The sequence below is a fragment of the Morone saxatilis genome, unplaced genomic scaffold (genome assembly GCF_004916995.1).
Source record: "Morone saxatilis isolate NCDOM2014 unplaced genomic scaffold, NCSU_SB_2.0 Contig8, whole genome shotgun sequence".
Taxonomy (NCBI): domain Eukaryota; kingdom Metazoa; phylum Chordata; class Actinopteri; family Moronidae; genus Morone; species Morone saxatilis.
This window is the reverse complement of record NW_023340257.1, coordinates 25,091,359-25,107,974: the sequence shown is the minus strand read 5'-3', so window position 1 is coordinate 25,107,974 and position 16,616 is coordinate 25,091,359. Positions and strand designations below refer to the sequence as shown.

General features: G+C 38.1%; 1 protein-coding gene across 1 annotated transcript in view; it reads left to right on the top strand.

Annotated features, from left to right (window-relative positions):
* Positions 1-16,616, top strand: part of LOC118342258 (mitogen-activated protein kinase kinase kinase kinase 5-like) — a 36,901-nt gene that overhangs the window by 15,639 nt on the left and 4,646 nt on the right. Inside the window, exons 2-27 of the mRNA XM_035680759.1 lie at positions 216-273; positions 2,024-2,114; positions 2,193-2,257; positions 4,272-4,327; positions 4,577-4,624; positions 5,164-5,206; positions 5,647-5,719; positions 6,166-6,297; positions 6,976-7,038; positions 7,316-7,397; positions 8,065-8,181; positions 8,316-8,397; positions 9,015-9,067; positions 10,134-10,180; positions 10,264-10,308; positions 10,537-10,557; positions 10,650-10,698; positions 11,149-11,302; positions 11,877-11,977; positions 12,181-12,222; positions 13,322-13,400; positions 13,493-13,569; positions 14,040-14,100; positions 14,643-14,745; positions 14,864-14,922; positions 15,136-15,239. Coding sequence (XP_035536652.1) covers positions 216-273; positions 2,024-2,114; positions 2,193-2,257; positions 4,272-4,327; positions 4,577-4,624; positions 5,164-5,206; positions 5,647-5,719; positions 6,166-6,297; positions 6,976-7,038; positions 7,316-7,397; positions 8,065-8,181; positions 8,316-8,397; positions 9,015-9,067; positions 10,134-10,180; positions 10,264-10,308; positions 10,537-10,557; positions 10,650-10,698; positions 11,149-11,302; positions 11,877-11,977; positions 12,181-12,222; positions 13,322-13,400; positions 13,493-13,569; positions 14,040-14,100; positions 14,643-14,745; positions 14,864-14,922; positions 15,136-15,239 — 1,905 coding nt within the window. The remainder of the gene's footprint in view (positions 1-215; positions 274-2,023; positions 2,115-2,192; positions 2,258-4,271; positions 4,328-4,576; positions 4,625-5,163; positions 5,207-5,646; positions 5,720-6,165; positions 6,298-6,975; positions 7,039-7,315; positions 7,398-8,064; positions 8,182-8,315; positions 8,398-9,014; positions 9,068-10,133; positions 10,181-10,263; positions 10,309-10,536; positions 10,558-10,649; positions 10,699-11,148; positions 11,303-11,876; positions 11,978-12,180; positions 12,223-13,321; positions 13,401-13,492; positions 13,570-14,039; positions 14,101-14,642; positions 14,746-14,863; positions 14,923-15,135; positions 15,240-16,616) is intronic.

The following is a 16,616-nucleotide window of genomic DNA, read 5'->3' as shown; positions in this document are numbered from 1 at the left end:
GTGTGTGTTTGTGTGTGTGTTAGCAGGACCTCCCTTAGATGTATGTGTGTGTCTTTAATTCCACAGAGTGGTGCGGTGGGCTGTTGCACTCCACTGGTCTGACCAGAAAACATGCAAATGAAGCTCTGTTGGCACACAAAAAAACTCAAACACACCACACAAAGCACAAAGAGCTACTGTGTAAAAATAATAACCTGAATGTGTTGTGTGTGCAGGCACGTAACAAGCAGAATGGAGAGCTGGCAGCCATCAAGGTCATCAAGATGGAACCAGGTGAGGATTTTATCTGAATATTTATTCTTTCATTTGATTTTATCAGGAACTCGTCTTAATGTTTTCATTCACTGTCACATGTTTTAGCATTGAAACTGTTTGTGTACTATATTTCGACAATGTAAGATACTAAAATGTGCTACTACTTGTTTGGCCTGTGGTTAGAGGCCTACTGTATGTAGATGTAGATTTTCCACCTATGCCCCTGGACAAAGTTAATAAGCATGTTTCCAACCTGTGAGGTCCCGGCTTCATCTGGTGAAAGTCCCTAAACTTGTTTTAACACAATTACTAGCTCTCATACCCATTATGATTCCATTATGGGAGCTTTTAACAAAACACTGCAGTAAATGCTAAAAGGCAGAGCTAGCTAAAGAGCGAATCATTACTTTCCTACAGTGGCACAACAGCATAAATCATACAAATCAAAGCTATAAACCATTAAACTCCACCAATAACCCAAGAAAACAGGCTGCAACTACATGAAATTATACCGCCAACAGTTTGATTACACTGATCATTGTTTGTGTGGCCCAGCACTGTAATTAGTCTGAACTGCAAAAATAAAGAGACCCCATTGCCTCATTCAGCTTTTTATTAAAGCTGCACTATAAAGATTGTAAGTAAAAATGTATCAGCTCTATCAGCTTGGATCAGTAGCAGTGCAACGCTCTGACCTCCTTATTCAGGTTCATTCTGTTCATGTATTTTAAACTCTGGTGTCAGACATGGTCATGCAAGAAATGGAAATTTACTTTAACCTTTGAACCCCAACTGACCTGCCTGTAGGCCACTCAGTGCAAACTCTGTGGAGACAAACATGGTCCCAAACAAACAAACAAACAAACTTTCTTTCAAATTCTAGAGGAAATCTCAAAGATGGCAGGATGACTTTTTGGATAATAAATCAAAGTTACTTAAGGGAAGATAAAAGGTGGTGAATCACTCGTACCTGCCACTATGTTCTTATACTATACACCTTTGTTTGGATGCATTCATGGAGGGTTTAGTATATTATGGACTGTACTGTGTACAATTAAATCCTTCTTACACTCAAACATGCACATATCAGTTGTATCAAGTGTCTATTTAATACCACATGCTCTTTCTCTCAGGGACTTTTATATGCATTTACAATGCAGCAGATCATATAACAGCTCAGAGAGAACTGCATCTGTCAGTGTTTATGGTGACTGATGTTTATCTGTTTATTTATACACTTTCCCTTAATATGGCGAGCCCACAGTGAGAAGGAAGGAATCAGTTTGATGATGGACTTGGATGACGTTTTATCATCGGTCCAAAGATGCCTGGTGCAGCTTTTAGAGTTTAACCAATTTAAACTCTAAAAGCAATAACATCTCAATCTGAATTGATTTGACCTTTGGAGGCAATTGGAAAGTTTCTCAGCTTTAAGTGGTGGAAACTCTGACACCTTTCAACAAAAGGGAAGCTAGAGCTCGGCTGAAATTAGCTCCTAACAGTGACCTCAACCGTGTTTCATTGTAAATTGAAAGCAGAAAGCAGCTGGTGCTCCACCTGTGCACATTATATTACATTCATTTAGCAGATACGTTTGTCCAACTGACTCACAACAAGTGCATTCACTCTCAAAAGGAGTACAACTAGATGTCATCAAGAATTGGTAGTGCAACCCTCCAGATAAACAGCAAGCATGTAGTGTGTTTATCGACCTGTGTTCATATGTAATGATGATATGAATCATCTCTCTCTCTGTCTGCTTCCACAGAGGATGATTTTTCGATCATCCAGCAGGAAATCGTCATAGTAAAGAGCTGCAAACACCCCAACATAGTGGCATATTATGGCAGCTACATACGGTGAGCGGTCTGTTTCTGTGTTTCTTTTCTTTTATTCATCTTAGATACAGTCATTAACTGAAAGATTTCTGTCTGCAGAGCTAATAAACTATGGATCTGTATGGAGTTCTGTGGAGGAGGCTCCCTCCAGGATGTCTACCATGGTGAGTCTGTTTCTCTTGGGTTTATAGTTTTTATTATAGTTCATAAATTGCAAAATTAAAACAACAAACAAAATTGCAGTGAACAAATAGAAATGTACATGTAAAACAGCTAGAAGTGATGATAAAATAATAGATAAAAGAACAGATTAAATAAATAACAGATACATTTTAAAGAAGCCAAACAAAACAAATGAGTCCTGAGAGGTAATTTCTAAGAGGGAAAATAATTTACATTTTGTATAGTTTATTAATAGATGGGATGGTGTAAATTAATAAATAAATTCCAGTTCCTTGGGTATTTCTAATCGAGCCCTAAGAGCAAAGGCTTTTTCGCTCTTGGTCTTCAGTCTTGACCAGAGAATAGCTAACAGGACCTTACCAGACAAACTCAAACTCATAATAATGATTTATAAGTTCTGCCAGGTAGCCAGAGCCTTAAAAGTCAACAAATAAATGTTTTAAATGAATTCTAAAACAGACAGGCAGCCAGTGGAGTGAAGCTAAAATAGGTGAGATGTGATATTGTTTTTGTGATTTGGTTAAATGTCTGGCGGCTGTGTTTTGGACACCCTAAAGCCGTGTAATCAAGTTCAGCCAGTAAGTATGTTATATTTGGTAGTATGGCTCTGTTCGGAGACCTCCCTGCCCTCCCCACATGTGCATACTTAAGCTTAAAACAAGGAGAGCAGCAGAAAAGCCTCCCCAGGGTACAGAACAGTGCAGGAATCAATGACAAAAGAGATGACATTGACTGAATCAGATTTGGCGTAAAAGGATGAGCTGGTGTGGAGGCAGGTTGCAGAGCAGCTTACAGAGGAAGTGCAAGGGTAGGCAGGCTACAGCATGGAAAAAAAGCTTGAAGGGAATCAGCTGTGCTATCAGTTGATGTGGATTGTTTATAATCAGCTGCGATCAGATCAGTGAACCTGTCTGAATTCACTCTGTGCTCAGTTTTTGGCTAAGACGTGTAAACGCGGTATTACAATAATCCAGACGGGAAGTGAGAAAAGCATAATAACTCTTGGAAGGTTATTAAAAGTAATGAAAGGTCTAATTTTAGAGACATTTCTCAGTTGGAAAAAACATGACTGAACTCATCTTTTAAGACTGGACTCAAAAGTGAGGTTCAACAAGCTGAGCTAGATCATAAGGCAGTAAGCTGAATGCAATCCTTAACTGCAGTTAGGCAGTTATGCAGGGCAAATAAAGCTAATGTAGAAAAATTACACGACAACATCTAACTGAGAAGACATAAAAAATATCACAAACATTTTGAAAGGTTCAATTTGCATCTAACTAGCACTTGATGAAGAATTAACGGAGGCATTAAACATGATTTTTACGACCCGACGGAGCCCCTAAAATTGACCATAATATATCTACTGGGTGTTAGCTTTGTTGATCAAACCAATGAGCCAGTGATTATTGGATAGTTGGATCAGGAGACACCACACAGCCTTAGTCTTAACCTATAAGCAAAAAGTCTAAATGGTATTAATGTAAGTAACAGTATTTTGGGTTCTTCATCCTCTCTTGCTGCTTCCTGCAGAGGCAGGAAATCAGTTCCATCAATGTTGTTGTAAACAACCGACTGCAAATGCTAAATGTTAGATTAAATATCACCACAGTCACTGTAGAGGGACACTGTGACACTGGTACACACACTTATACGAGGGGTCTAACAGTTACTCGATAACAGCCAGTGCAGTTTGTTTTCAATTCACTTTGTCTCTCCAGTAAAGCTGATCAGTAAAATGTTTTCATATCCAAATTCATTAAAGTTATTTTCCCATAATCCTCTCTTTGAATGTTTCATTCAAGCAAGTCGGGAGTGGCTAGTTTTAAAATGTTCCTCAGTACTGATCTGCTACACAATATTCAAAGCATCCTATAAAACAACCAATACACATGTTATTGTTGTAATGAGCCTTGATCACTTAATTTGCCTTTTCCCAGTCATAAACTGTGCTGTGTAGGCTGTTAATAATTACATTTAATTAATTGTGTTCCACAGTGACTGGTCCTCTGTCTGAGCCACAGATCGCCTACATCTGCAGGGAGATGCTACAGGTAAAGTCACACTGATAACTTATTAATAGTTAACGATGGTTTGACTGTTAAACATCTATTAAAAAAACCCTACAATGATATTCAAGGCACAAAAACCCGTTTATATCATCTGTTTTGTTTCCTGTATTTTCTGTTTTTTCTTCATGGCTAAAGTGGGTTCAGTAGGTGAAAGTAAAAGCTTTTATTTTGTTGCTGTCAAATTTCTGATATTCTCTATGTGTGTGTGTGTGTGTGTGTGTGTGTGACCAGGGTCTGGACTACCTGCATGCACAGAAGAAAATCCACAGAGACATCAAGGTGAACATGTCTGGCAATGCTATGGGACTGTTATTCTACATTGTTCGTTGACTCGTTGCATTTATTTGTGGCAGAGCACATTAGGCTACAGTAGATTAAACTTTTAGATTGCTGTGGGAAAACTGGGTCACTGCAGCAGCAGAATAAGATGTAAACAAGAATGAAGCAAACAAAAATATTCTGTATGTTTGTCATTTAATCTGCTGATTGACAATATTTAGTTCTATTATCCTGCCTTTAACATTTCTAAATCCCAAGCTCTCAGACTTTAACTCTACCTTAACTATAACTTCATGATGGATAGTAAATCTTGAAAAAAAGTAGCAAATAATTAAGAGAAGATAAGTGCCCTACAGGAATAAATTATTTAAATAAAGCTCATCATGAACTTTTAAAAAGATGTTCAGTTTAGATTTCCATCCTGTGTGGGTTCAGTCAAAGATCACTGAGTGGATAAAGCAGTCTTTGTATTATAATGATGTTTATGTGGTTGTGTCTGTGTCTGTGTTGATGTTTGTCTCATCCTCTTTTGCCTCCAGGGTGCCAACATCCTCCTCAACGATCAGGGCGAGGTCAAGCTAGGTAGGTGGATGTTTGCACTGTCTGCTCTGCTCTGCACCGGTGTGGTTAGATGAGTCACCCGCTGCAAGAGTTACAGCTCAATTAACACATCTCTGCTGCCTCGTTTGTACGATATTTAAGAACCGAATAGGCCTCTGCAAAGCACGGTTCTGATAAGGCAAGTCATTTTCCACTTGATAGGAGTTTCTCATGAGACAATTTTCCTGGAAGAATACTCAATATATATTATTATACTGTATATTTGGATATTATGCCAATACAACTAGTTAAAAAGTGGAAAAAATAAATAACCTTTTTTTAAAAAAAATTGGTTACAAATGTTATTTCTATTACAAAGTTAAGACTCACAGTCTTGTTAATTTGCACACAAATATCTGCAACACAAGAAAAGTAATTGTTCATTGTGGTTATTGTTTATGTTTTTTTCCTCTGTTGTGTAGCTGATTTTGGGATCTCAGCTCAAATCACAGCCACTCTGGCCCGGCGAATGTCCTTCATCGGGACGCCATATTGGTAAGATCTCACCCAGAGACCAATCTCTGCAGATTTGAATGTCCTGGAAACATCTGAATCTCAACATTTTATAAGCACAAACTATTATAGGTTACAACATTGTTGAATGAAATCTGTCTAGAGCATTTTTTGCAATAATATTCCACATATGTCATCTATTTCAAAGAAAAAAAACATGAAATAGATGACATATGAGCAACATTTAAGAGGTATTTAGTTTTACTGCTGAAACTAACCCACATGATTTAGAATATATGAGCACAATTGCTTCACTTTATAACAAAATTCCTCTTCTTTCACCTCTGTGTTCACCAGGCTATAATCTGATGTGACTGTTTGACCTCAACCAATGAGATTACTCCTCTTAAAGGCCGCTCTGACATACATTCATACTGTATTATCTGTGATGTTAAATTCATTTGCTGCGTTTTCCCTCCTGTCCTCAGGATGGCACCAGAGGTGGCAGCAGTGGAGATTAAAGGTGGATACAATGAACTTTGTGACGTCTGGTCTGTGGGAATCACAGCCATAGAACTGGCAGAGCTACAGCCGCCAATGTTTGATGTCCACCCGCTGCGGTAAATACTCATTGAGAGACACAACCTCACACTCCTGAGCACGTGTACATTTCTGCACGGACACAAATATGAGTAAAGGTTCATCTACAATGAGCTGAGTAATCAAAAGTAACTATCTTCTATCAGCCTCCTATTGAACCACATAAGGTTTATCAGCTTATTTATCCATGACCATCTGCACAACATTAGTTTTGTGTATTCATATTTTGGAGCCTAATAACAACTTGAAGGAGAAGATTTCCTACTGTAGTCATTCAGATCATTGATGACATTGCTACATACAGTTAATGGTAACTACTGTGCACCATCTGACCAATCAGAATCAAGCATTCCCAGTGGGTTTTTGGTCAAATAAAATGTGAAGTCATCAGATTTTTCACTCCACTCTCATTTTAAGGTCAAGACACAAACATACTGTGTGTACACACACACTCCCACCCATCTTCAGATCAGTCTTGTTATATTCAACGGAAAACATTTCCACCACCCACGCGTCCGGCGAACTGTGTCTATGTTCATGCATGTAATCACCAGTTTCCCACTGAAGAAAACACTGAACGCACTGCGGTTATAGTTCAACCTATAAACTGAATCTGTTATCCGACAGACCAGGCCAGTGCATAAGTATGTGACATTCATGCACACACAGATTCTCACTGACTGTATTTTTTCCTTTAGGGTCCTGTTTCTCATGTCCAAGAGCGGCTACCAGCCTCCTAAACTGAAGGACAAGTCTAAATGGTAAATAAAAACCTACATTATTATACATTCACTATATTTAATCATAGGTCCAGACAATATCTGTCATGCTGTCATGATCAAATTAAACTTTCTGAGCTTGCATTTATATTTCCAGCCTTGAACAGATATTTTCTTTGTGTATTTTTAGTGAAGAAAATCTGCGTATATGAATATCTTAAACTTATATTCCTACTGGTGTGTTAATATAAGCAAATAAATATGATCTAAATACAATATTTCCATGTCATAATGCTACCAACATATCTCCTGTCTGCAGGTCCTCCATGTTTTATAACTTTGTAAAGGCCATGCTGGTGAGGAACCCGAAGAAGAGACCGAGCGCCGCCAAGATGCTTTCAGTCAGTACTGCTCACATATGCTCCTGTTCAGGTTTATGTATTGACTGCAGAGAGACTGCTGGATTGTGAATGTATAAGAGAAGATGAGGTCAATTGAAGGGCTAAAGATGAATTATGGCAAATATGTTCTTGCATGATTTTTGAAAATGTAGCAACACTGATTTGTGTACAAGAGGAACAGTTCAAAAGAGCAGCTCTAAACTTAAAGTACATATAATTGCTGCTTTTATAATAACAATGCATCAAATGGTGACAATGTAAAATGAGTCACTCACAATGAACAGCTCCCCTCGGCTCTCCCGAGCTTTATAGCGAGTTTCAGCTCCTTGTTTATCTGTTCGTCCCACAACTTTACTGTTTTGGCTCTAAAAACCTGCTGTTCATTATCTGCTCAGCACCAAACAGACAAAGCTGGTGAACATAGTGGAGCATTTAGCAGCTGAAGAGCCAGTTATTTCCTTTAGGGGTTGTTAGAGACCAAACAGAGCTAACAGTTCTGCAGGTTTAAAACAAGAGTTGACTTCTTGTATTAACAAACTACTGACTGACTCTCATCCTCTCAGTCTCGGCCTCCTGTAAGCTTTTTGTCAGTGTTTGGACTGAGCTGTACTAATTGTCTGTTCCTTTGTTCCCGGCGTCTCCTCTCCTTCTCGTTCCCTCTCTGCAGCACATGTTTTTGACCCAGCAGTGCCTGAACCAGGAGCTGACCCTTGACCTGCTAGAGAAGTATCGAAACCCTGAGAAACTGAAGACCTGCCTGGTGACGGAGGACGACGAGATGGAGGTCAGTCTCGATTCAACCTGAACCAAAACTTTACATTATTAATGTACCTTTAAATCCATTACATCTGTTACATCTCTATCTCCTCTCTCTTTCACCTAGACAGACAGATAATAAATAATTCTTGTTGGTTTAAGGTTGTCGTGCCTGGATCTTTAAAGAGGATCCAGTCTATCAACAAGCACAACCAGGCAGAGAGGACAAACTCTGACATAAGCTGTAAGAAAACACACTATAACACTCACACTATTATGAACCTTAATCAGTTGAATATGTCAGTTTTTTGGCATTATTGTGAGTTTTAAAACATCTGATTAAATACATCTGTGGTTACAGTACATCATCAGAAATAATTACTATTAATTGTTTCATGTTTTTATCAACTGCTTTCCTTCTTTTAACATTCCCTGCTGGCAACAATTCAGTGATTCATGATTCAAGACTCCTTATGTGCTAAAGAATCAGTCTGTTTATAGCAAAACAAACTCCTCTTTCTAAAAGTGTCTGTATTTATATCCATTTACAGAGAGAGGATTATATTCCTATTCACCTGTGCTTACTCACCCTAATGAATCATTTTCTTGGCCATTACTTCTGTTCTCTGCTGTCAGTATTACTGAAGATGTTTGAATAATCCAGGGATCGCATCATTTCACTCATCTTGCTGTCTTGGCACATTTGTTTCATCTCTGCTGCTCTGTATTTACCGGCTGTTAATAATGTTGGTGAAAGAATACATATGTAGTCTGCCAGTGCTCCTGTTGGAGTTTCAGTGGATAAGACTGAAATGTTAATGTGTGTCATTGTGTTAAATCTTTGTACTTGTGGTTGCTCAGTGGAACAGATCTACACCCGCAGGCCTGTGAAGAAACAGTCACCAAACACAACGGTGAGCTTATGACACATTTAATGTTAGTAGTAGGACGGCAGACATGCATACATTCACACTTATACAATACATACAAACAAACATGAACTGTATCTATTTGTACTGTACTTATACACTTACATACATCCATACAGTACACATCATATATACTTCAAATACTGACAGTTTACTACATATATATACGTATCTATGAATACAAAGCACACAAAATATACCTTTACTACATATAAATATATATATATATATATTCATAGATAGAAACACACAGTACATGTATATATTTCTACTGTATGTTCAGTATGGATGTATCATGCATATAGTGCATATATATACTATACATACTCCCATTACATACATAGAGAACATGCATACATACAAATTGTACAAACATACATAGATAAAAACTGACGTACTGTATATTTATTATTATATATGTATGAATGCAAACATTTATATAGTATATACATATACAGGGTGGGGTCAGATTACTGAATGTTTTTGGATTACTTAATCATTTAAACATTTAAAATATTGCACCTTGTACTAAAAAAAAGTCGCCACAAAAATCCCACAAATATTATTTTTTTCTATTTAACCATCTCAAAACATGTTCAGTGCAAATAAAATAAAACACAATTTTCATATTCAGTATTTACCGTTGGTCAAATTAAATTACAGTTAAAAGAAAGAAAGAAGTTTTTGTTGCTGAATATGTAATCTGATTACATGTACACACAGTACTTATGGGACACAGCTTGTCTTTATCTCTGTTAATATTGCAAAGTAAACATATTTTTTATTTTCATATCCCATCACAATCTGTACAAAGTCAACATTTCTGAGTTTGGTACAGGCACACAATAATGAAGTCCACAATAACTACAGGACTCATCAGAGGTGAAATTCTCTGGTTGTTATCTTTTCACTTTGAGCAAAAAGTCTATATTTACCATGAAAACACAACAAATTGAGGAGTTTATTCTCCCTCTTACCTTCTCTTTCCATACATCTTTTAGTTCCCTGTTACCTCTTTTACATATATTGGTCATTGTATGTGTTTTTACAGTTAAGGCCTTCAGTGGGATCAACCGGCAGTAGCAAGAGTCCAATGAGGTAACTGGATCCTCATTCAGTCTCATTAAACGGATCTGTATCTGATTCAAATATCTAACCTCTCTTTTCTCTTTCTCCCTCAGGGATCAGGACACAGACTCAGATGATGACTATGATGATGTGGATATGTAAGGAAACGTCACACGAATGATTGATCCCAGCCTATATTTAAACTGCTCAGAGAATACTTTGATCCCGTAAAAAAATGCTCTTATTTTGTAATTTGTTAAAGCTCAGGAAATGAGCCACCTCAGAAATAATTAATATAGTGTTTGACCCCTCTTTTATTTATATACAATCAGTCATATGCAGTAATTTGAATAGATTCCTCTCTCTCTGCCTTTTGTCCACCTCAGCCCTACGATACAATCCACCAGGTGAGCTGAATAAACACAAACTCACATCTGTATTCATGTGTGTTTGCATCATTAACACACCAGACTGAACTCAAACTCTCTCTCTCTGCCAGCAATCTCACAATACCAGCTGATGAAATCCCACCTCCACTTCCTCCAAAGGTGATAATATCTTAATCCATACATGAAATATGGTTTTATGTGTGTTTGTTACAGTGACAGGACTGTGTGTTTGAAGCCAATGCAGAAACTGTTGAATATCTACACCTATACTGTTTTAGTATTAAATATTGGTTATTATCTGTGTTATTTTACTAGTAATTAGTAGTTTATTGTGTTAAATGGAAAGCATTACTTGAAAAATGCCATAATTATACCAATGTTTGATAAAAACTGTGTCCAAGATCAGGATACAGATCAGGATAGAAGAACTCATGCACTCGTACATCCACAGAGGAGGTTGCACTGACGTTCACACATTTATCTCCTACATGGAGCACATCAAACCCTCCTCCTGATCTGTCAGTGTAGTTTTGGATAAGAGCATTAGGCTGTTTGTACTATTTAAAATGTAAATGCAGAAGACACTCAACATGTTTTCTGTGTGTGCAGCCCAAAGCGCGGACCAGCTCAGAGGAGAGCATGGCAGGGGAAGACGAACGGACGAGGAAACCTTGCTCACTCTACGCCCCCTCCCCTCTCATCAGGACCTCCAGTGGGACCCACGTCCGACCTACGCCCCAACCCCGATCCTCACGACACTCAGGTGAGCTGCCCCCTTTTTACATTGTACTGAGGAGAATATATAGCATAGACATTCTCCAAATAATATCAAACATTGAAGAATAGCATAATATTATTTATTTATAAGTTTAATAATTTATGTTTGCTGGTGATATAATAATACTAAGGATGCATGATATGCATTGTTTTCAGCTGATATTGATAATATATTATTACTATTATTATTATTAAAACAACAACATAGTTTATCTGCTATAATTTATTTATCAGAATAATACATAATATACATTTCCAATTAATGACCAATAATTTATTGGCACCAATATATATCCTGCATCTCTAAATAATACTTAAAATATGGTTTGAGGATTAAACACTTTTGTGTATTTAGATCAGTATTCGAGAATGTGTTGGTGGTTTTTTTAAGGGGAAATATTTTAAGAGTTAGTTTGACTAAAGACTAATAATCCACCCAGAAAATTGTTTTTTAGCTGCTGCAGAAACAGTACAACAGAAAATACGCGTGCCTTTCGTATATGAACGCAGTGCAAATGTACTCACACAGTTTCCTGTTGTGTGTGTGTGTGTGTGAACAGACCCTTCATCCTTCTCTGCCCATTTGAATGACATCCCGCAAGACCTCCTCCCTCCTGAGCTTCCCCCTAAAGGCATACGCAGACGGCAACCCCCAACAAAGGTAGGACAGAAGATCACATTTAAGAGAGTATGCAACCTACTCAGTGCCATGTTGAAGAAGTATCACCAGAAGAAGTGCAGCTGTAACAGGAATGAAATGTTCAGTTAATGGTTACTTATATTTAGATGTAGACAATGTCTTTTCCGTTTCATTTTAAAGTTGTGATGACACACGCTTCACGAGGTTTTTCTTTTTGTTCTCAGGACCCTGCTGAGTGTGTCAGCCCCGTCACGAAGAAACCTCCTGTGAGTTTCTGTTGCTTTGCCAGAAGTTCTTGTGTCTGAGATGTGGTGTTTGATGTTTCTCTTGTGTGTGCGGTGTTACCAAAGGGAAACTGTCAACAATTTTAATTCAGCAGGCTCCATATTTAATGGTTAATTGGTTGGATCGTGTATTTCTGAGATCTTTGAAAATCTGAGTTTTCAGTATCTGCGTGTTGTGCAAACATTACATTATTTCCTCCTCTAAATGTCACTTCTTTGTAAACCTGTGGTCTTTTGATAACCACAGTTATATCACCTTATCTAACTTTACCATTTAAACAGTAGAGTGCTTTACGTAGGGGCAGATATAGAGGGCTGGCATTTGTTTGGTGTAAAATGCTGTCAGATTTAACACATTAATTTAGATTAATGGAAATTAATTTATTGATCTGTTATGGCTGCATTTTAGATCAGGGGTGTCCAAAGCTTTTTCCCTAATGGGCCACGGGCCAAAAGCAAACCCCTATTGTAATGTATTGTATTGTATTGTTAAGATGAAAAATGGTATTAGTAATAGTTTCCCTTAATTGACTGACTTCCTGTGTGAGTGTCACTCAGATGAGGAAAAATAACTGTGTGGAGTTTGCATGTTCTCTCTGTATCTGTGTGGGTTTTTCTCTGGGTGCACCAGTTTCCCTCACCATGAAAACATGTACATGTGTGTTATGTTAATTCTCCAGTCAGTGCCCATGACGTAAAGCAGTGGCTCAGGTCTAGAGTTGGTCCCCAGGCACTGTACAGTGGCTGCCCACTGCTCCTCATACTTAGGATGGGTTGAATGCAGAGAAATAGTTTCAGTATACGTTGTGTATAATTGTATATCACAAATAATGTTGATTCTTCTTCTTCTATATTATTATATATGAAAATATAACAATTTATTGATTTCTAATGCCACCTTTAGATATGTCTGTTCAACACTTCACTAATGTGCCACAATTAAGTAATCTTATCTTCATTTGGGGCCTTTTCCAAGCAAATATTGATATATGTGACTTAATGTAGTTATTGTTGAAGTATTATCACATATAAACTACTGTAGAAGGGACAAATATTTTAATACCTTCCCTTCTCTCTCCAGGTCTACTTTAAAAAGATCTTCCATGGCTGCCCTCTTAAAATAAACTGGTCCACGACCTGGGAAAACCCAGCTACCAAAGGTTGTATCATTGAATAAAGCACATATTACTTCACTACTCTCATCTTATCAAACATCTGTCTGACCAGCCTGTGTGTCCTCTCTCTTCTTCAGACCAGCATCTGATCCTGGGGGCAGAGGAAGGAATCTATACCTTGAACCTCAATGGCTCGGAGGCGACAATGGAGCTGGTAGGACCTTTATCTGATCAACACAGAGATGAGCCCCAAAATGACTCAACAGTGATCTGGTTTAGTTATTGTTAATGTTGTATTGGCCAACAGTTTCAATAAATCCTGTTTAATCTTGATACAGGAGGACCTAATTGCTTCACAAATTAGCTGCACGCTAGTTTTACGTTTTAAACTACATTCGGAAAACTAAAGGAGGCAGATTCCTATACAGCAGTTTGACAGTGTTGATTGGTTCAGAGAGATAAGCAACTAAAACTTGTATTCTGTCTGGTCTCCTGTAGCAGGTAGCTTGCAGCGAGGCTTGTTCCTATGGTATAGGATATTTTAGTAAGCCACACTTGATCAGAGGCCCTTAAAGCACACTGTCGCAACAAAAAGGTTGAACAGCGATCAAAGTGCTTTAAAAAAGAGACACCAGAGCTGTAAGGAAGCAGTGAATGAATGCATATCTTCTCTTTCTCTTTCAGTTGTATCCTGGGAAGTGTACCTGGGTCTACACCATTAATAACGTCCTCATGTCTGTATCAGGTAAATTAAAAGAGTATTAAATAAGAAGAATTTGGTCTTCATTCAGCCGAGCGAGTGTTTATATTCCCTACGAGCTTACTGAAAAAAAAAGATAAAGCACAAGAAAGTCTCACTGGAATCTTTAATTTAAACATTGAAGAGCTGCTACAAAGTAGAGGACATGTTTTAATTAACAGCTAAAATGATTTCTGATTCTCTCTCTGCTGTAACTCTAACTGATAGCAGCTATTGTAACTTAAAAAAAAAGAAACTTTAATAAACCTTTTATCTATCTCTCTTTTTACCTCAGTGTGTTGGCTGTAATTTAATGGCTTTTATTCTTTCATATTCTATCAGCAGATGGGTGATTCAGTGTTTAGCTTGTTTGTATGTTTTATGCACATTTACATGGATTTTAATGGTGGTTTGAAGTCTCTAAACTGGCCGTAGTTGTGAATGTGAGTGTTGGTCTGTGTGATGGCTGCAGCCCTCTGAGTCTCTCAGCAGGATGAATCAACTAAATAATATCAACTTTCAAACAGAGTCTGATTCTGTGTTTACAGGCAAATCATCACAGCTTCACTCCCATTCACTGAAGGAGTTGTATGAACAGGCTCGGAAAGACCAGAGGATGGTTGCCTTGCCGACTCACAGACTGTTACCAAGGTAACACTGGACTCTCTGTGTGTTTAATTTTCTGTCACTCTCACTCTTGTTTGGTTTGTCTCAGAAATCCACATCTGCTCATGCCAATTAGAAACGATATTATCTACTTTGTCTTCAGGAAGTTTGCAGTGACGTGTAAAATACCCGATACCAAAGGCTGCAAGACCTGCTCAGTTGGTGAGACAAAATGCAAGAAATCAATAAATCCTGTTTGATCTTGATACAAGAGGAGATAATTGCTTCACAAATTAGCTGCACGCTAGTTTTACGATTTAAACTACATTCGGAAAACTAAAGGAGGCAGATTCCTGTACAGCAGACAGTTTGACAGTGTTGATTGGTTCAGAGAGATAAACAACTAAAACTTGTATTCTGTCTTGTCTCCTGTAGCAGGTAGCTTGCAGCGAGGCTGTGTATTCCTGTGCTGTGGTCTAGAGTCCAGTGTAGTGCTGCTGCAGTGGTACGAGCCAATGCACAAGTTCATGCTCATTAAGGTATGTGTGTAAAACCTGTCATTAAAAAGTATTCTGTACTTTCTCTGTCCTGTTGCAGTCCTCAGAGGGTCAATAGTGAACCTTCAGGTTGATCAGTGACATATGTAGACATGTTAGTAAGGAAATGTGGCTATCAGGGTTAGCCCTAAAAGTACAGTTTACTTTAAAGTAGTAGTGTCTAGTCGTGTTTACGATTTGGCATCTAGAGATGAAGTTGAACTGAATACCGCTTTCCTTCCAAGCATGTAAGAAAAATGCCAAAGGCCCTGTCTAGAGGCAGTGTTTGGTTTGAACATGGTGGGCTGTGTGGAAGAAGACCTGCTCCCTCTGTAGATAGAAATGTCTCATTCTAAGGTAACAAAAACACAACGATTCTTATTTTCAGCTGATTATGCACTAATAAAAACATACCCATAGCCTATGAATACTTATATTTCATTTCTGTTAATAGATCCTCCCTGAATGTTAGCACCACCCGGGACCCTTTTAATTGGCGTTTTAAGCAGGATATTGTTTCACCGGTTTTCTACATCCAAGAGGATCAAAACAGCGTCCACCATTAAGGATTATCTATTTACACGGGCTGAGTCTTAAATAAGATCTAATTTTCTCGGTGTTTTCCCAGAGAATCAAGAAAGCTTGGAAAACCTCAGATTTCCTATAAAAGCAAATGCCAGACATAACATCTAGCACCAGAATTTTTCCAACCCCCCTATTTTCACACCTTCATGTCAATAGGGCAACAACACAGCAATGTAGAGATGTCTTTTTCCCATCAACCAATGTCGCGTCAGAAAATGCAGGCTTTTTCGTCTGCTGTTAAGGGTCAGCAAGTGTGCTGCACCCGAAGGTTTGTACGTGAAGCCCAAAAAACGGATAAGTAAACACACATGCCCTGGCGGTGAAGGGAAACCCATGAATGCTATATAACCGGCAGATTCCCATTTATGAATATGACACGGAAAACATACTGGCAATTTGACGATGAATGTATAGATGATCTTTGTTAGGCTGTCCATTTTTTACCAGTTTTTATTGGAACTGTTTAACAACCTGCGGACAAGGCAGCTAATAACAATGACTAGCTGCCAGGGGAATAAAGCATTTCCTTTATGGCCATTATCAAAAATTTCCTGAGATAGCTTTAAACCAAAAATGAAAACATCGGCTGTGGTTTTGAAGAAAATAGACTTATTGGTGGCCCTCCTAGTTACGAAGCACAATGACTGTAGCTGAACAGGTTGCAAGGTTTTAAGCTTGTCCTTGACAAAACACCCTTAACCGTCTGCTTTGTGTTCTGCCCTGCCGAACAACAAGAAAAAAAAAAAAAAAGAAGATGAAAACACAGCTAAATACCACCAAAAGACCATTTAAAGG